Source organism: Uloborus diversus, chromosome 6, assembly GCF_026930045.1.
Source record: "Uloborus diversus isolate 005 chromosome 6, Udiv.v.3.1, whole genome shotgun sequence".
In the NCBI taxonomy this organism is placed as follows: Eukaryota; Metazoa; Arthropoda; class Arachnida; order Araneae; family Uloboridae; genus Uloborus; species Uloborus diversus.
Window position 1 is genome coordinate 17633732 of NC_072736.1, and position 4115 is coordinate 17637846.

Sequence of the window (4115 nt, forward strand, 5' to 3'; positions counted from 1 at the left end):
TCATAAAAGAAATTAAAGAAGCTATAAAAATCTTTCACAGATAAGAGGTTTTCAATAACATTCATTATCTGGATTATACTCAAAAAAATCTGAAGTCGTTATCATTGAAATTCTACTCCTGAAACGAATGGTGTCGTTTCCGAAATTTTAAAAACATTTTTTTTTTTGAAAAAGCATACTTAAAAACATAGGATCTGACTATATTTTAAACGATTTGACTGAATTTAATGTAAAAAAAAAATATTTTAATTGGTGCGCTTTAACATTGTTTACAATTTTGCCGATGGCATTACAAATGAGGAACTGCCTTTCACTGATGCCAGTCACAGAGAGCAATATTTAATTCACATCTTTAATCACGTGTACTGGTAACGATATGGTTTATAGGAAGCGTAGAGCGCAAAATTTAATTCGCTTCTTGACTATTATAACGTGGAAATGCGGTAGACAGATGCGCCAAACTAAGATTCCTATATATAATATGGTTTATACAGCAGCTCTACGCCGAAGTACATCATATGTGACGTCAGAAAGTCCACGCCTTAGTTTCAAAATCGGACATTTTAAAAAAATAATTAAAAATAAACGTTGGGAAAATAAATTTTTTTCTCGCTCCGTGTTATTTATTTATTTATTTTATTCTATTTTATTTTATTTATTTATTTATTTTTTTTTTTGCGTATTCTATCAATTTCAGTGACTAAAAGTATTACTTTTGACTGAAGGAAACAACCGCATTATGATTTCAATAGGGCCAATAATTGTCGTAGGAAATGCTATGTGCTTGATTTATCAAAATACATAATTATATTCAGAATTAAACAAAGTGATTTTTTCTTTTTTTAAAAAATACATTCTATTTATTCACTTGTATAATAATAAAACAATATCCAGAAAACAAGACACAGAGCATTTTGAAATTTCCAATTCATAAACAAGAAATGCTTCATCAGTTAAGCAAGCATAAAAAATTACAAAACACATGTCAAGAAACTTTCACATCACAATAAGAAAATACAATTCTTTTGACAACGGAAGATTAAATGATTATTCATATTTTATTTCAAGAAAATATCCATTCATTAAAAGCAAAAACTTCAAGTGGCGTTATTAGTATGTTTCAAGAAGAAGAAAAAAAAAGAAAAACCTGAAATTATAGAAAAACTTATAATGATGCTGTGATATTTTTTGAATTTCTTCTACCTGATAGTATACACATTAGTCCGAATGTTGGCCTGCCACCCCCCCTCCAATTTTAAGCATTATATTGGTTCTGGGTTAATTTTTGTGATACACGATTACCTTGAAGTCATAAGAGTCATAAAAATCGGTTGAACATCATGTCGTAATACAGGTGAATTCTAAGCCATGTTTTCGCAGATCTTTTGCAAAGTTTAGGGGATTCGGAGCCGTTTCACAGAAAAACATCGGTAAGAAAATGGCGCATAATTCAGCTGTGTTACGACATGCTGGTGTTCTATCGATGTTTTTGGCTCTTATGGTTTCAAGGTAACTGTCAATAACAAGCACTTATCATGGCACAGAATTCAACTAAGGTACTACATGGATGGTGTTTTAACAATGTTTATGACTCTTATGACTTCAAAGTAACCGTGCATGCCAAACATTCACTCGTAACTATCGTAATGTAAAAAAATAGGTGGTTGGGTGATGCGCCTTATTTCGAGCCACTCTGATATTGGTATGCATACAATTATGTACGTGTTATTACAAACTTTTTTTTTTAAATTTTCTTTTATATTTCACATATTTCAAATTTGAATTATATAGAAGTCACGAGTTTTATTTTTCTGAGTAATCATAAAACTTAATGAAACATTTTTATGCCATCAAAATTAGCTTTTATAATTGACTGACAATCTGAAATTTGCACCAGAGCATTTCTCTAAAAACGAAGTTTTTTAAAATTGAAATGATGCTAGCAAAGCTTAAAATTTCAATAAGGGCGTGCGGAGCACAGATTATACTATTTGTATAGGTGTGAATACTATTTTGAATTAAATTAAATTATTTAAAATAACGTTGGCTTTCAACCTATGAAATGAGTAAAAATGTAAATGCAATTTGCAAAAAAAAAAGTTGTATTACGTTTTATTAGAGTTGGAAATGTTTGATATGAAGTATTCTTAAAATATGCAAAGGCTGAAAAAAATGTATTTCTCTAATTAATATTCATTTTGATTTGTAACCGAGTTCTTGATTTAAAATAAATAATATTCAGGGCGAAAAAAACTTATTACAAGAAATAAATCTATTCCGTTAAAAATTTTATATTGATTGCATTGCAATAGTTAACTTTCTCGAAACAGAAAAGTTGCGTCTTACAGAAAACCGAGACAATAAAGATGGGGTACTCATTCTGAACTAAAGATAATTGTAGATACTAATGAACTGGAAACTATGTTTCGTTGAGGCTGAGAAAATACATCATGATTTTTTTATAACTGACAGTGTGGAAAAATATTTTTTTTTATAAATTAAGCTCTGAATAGCTAGCTTAGTAGAGTACAACTCTTCCAGAGCTATTAAAACCTGCCTTCTGCGTACCATTTTGCACGCGAAAACCTCTAAGGCTAGCTTTGACGTGCTGACGACCTTTTCTCACATCAAAGTAGTTATTAGGATAGCGTCCAACACTCATTTCAACGTCAGAACTCTTGACTGACATCTGACCGTTTGTTGGCGAAGCTCGTACGACCCGCCTTTCGAAGGTATGAGTCACTTTGACGTCACCAAAATGATCTTGCTTGATGCGGAAGGCACCAACGGTCCACACCTTGTCACCGTTTCTGAAAGTCTTATGCACTGATTTGGTCACCATCTTGCAGCATTCCTCAAGGTAATTATCGTGCAGGCTGTCACTGTAAAACACGGCAATGCTGATGTCGTTGTGCAAATCTTGGAATTTCTCAGATGTCGTCTTCGTTCCAGAAGCATCAACCAGATAGGAAAGGCAGTGGTCGACCGAAGTGAACACTATACCACGCTTGCACATCTTGGCCTTGCGGCTGAGTGTTGCCATGTGGATATCTGATCCATGCTGAAGAATCCTCCCGTTAGGATGTATGATGCAGCTTCTATCGCCTGTTCCACTAATGGCAGCAACAGAGTTGCCAGGGGGATTACTCACGTAAACAGCCTGCTCCGCAGATATGTCCACTCTGACAAGATGCCTCAGAAGAATTGTAACAGCCCCATAGTTAGTGATCATCGGATAAGAATATGGCATATCTTCTGGAAAGGCTTGTAAATTTTCGTATACATTTCGATTCTCATCGAGTGGGACATCACTAAGAAGATAGCTGTCACCATATTCATTGTCATCGTCGCCATTATCGTTGAGAAGCCCCAATGGATCTCTCGGAACGTCCTCGAGAAAACTTTCGTAATTTTCGATAGAAACTGTTGGTGGAAAGAAGGTTGGAACATTTTGGAAGATCTCAGAAGATGCTGGATATAGAGGATATTGATAAAGCCACAGTGGGATTAAAGGCTCGGGTTCGGGTGCCAAAAACTCTGGCCACAAGGAGTCTTGAATTGCGTACACGTTTGAATGATCATTAAGCTCTTCCAAGTCTTGTGGAAATGGAGGTTCACATTGCTGAGGCAGAGTAAATGCAAACCTCTGCCTGCTCATTTTTCTCAGCTATTCTCTCAAATTTTGTCTACGCTGAAAGGTAATGTTACAATAATATATTTTTAAAATAATATGACATTTGAGGCAATGAGAAGCAAAGGGATGTAAGTGGACATTTTCAAGTTTTGAGTAAAACACGTTTAAAGATAACGTCCTAGGTAGGCTTTCATTTTTTTTTTCTTCTAAATCATGCTGTATAGCAGCAATTACCAGGGCTACTAGTACCATCTCTTGCCCCAAGACACAGGAGAGGTTCACCTACCATGTGTACTGGTTATCTCCAAATTTTGAATTTTGCCACTTACATCCCTTTGCTTCTCACTGCCTCATTTGTACTTTGAGTACAAACTGTTGCACAACGAACTGATAAAAACTAATCAATATTTTTTGGTTTGACATTTGTTTTTAAATTTTTATATCTGGTTTGTAGTTCGAAATTTTGTGATACTGTATCGAA

At 34.2% G+C, this 4115-nt stretch overlaps 1 protein-coding gene across 1 annotated transcript; it reads right to left on the reverse strand.

Annotated features, from left to right (window-relative positions):
• Window positions 1–2518: 2518 nt before the first annotated feature.
• On the reverse strand, window positions 2519–3658 carry LOC129224245 (uncharacterized). The gene has a single exon (XM_054858671.1). It carries the CDS (start codon window positions 3656–3658, stop codon window positions 2519–2521), a length of 1140 nt encoding a protein of 379 aa, XP_054714646.1.
• Window positions 3659–4115: the final 457 nt, after the last annotated feature.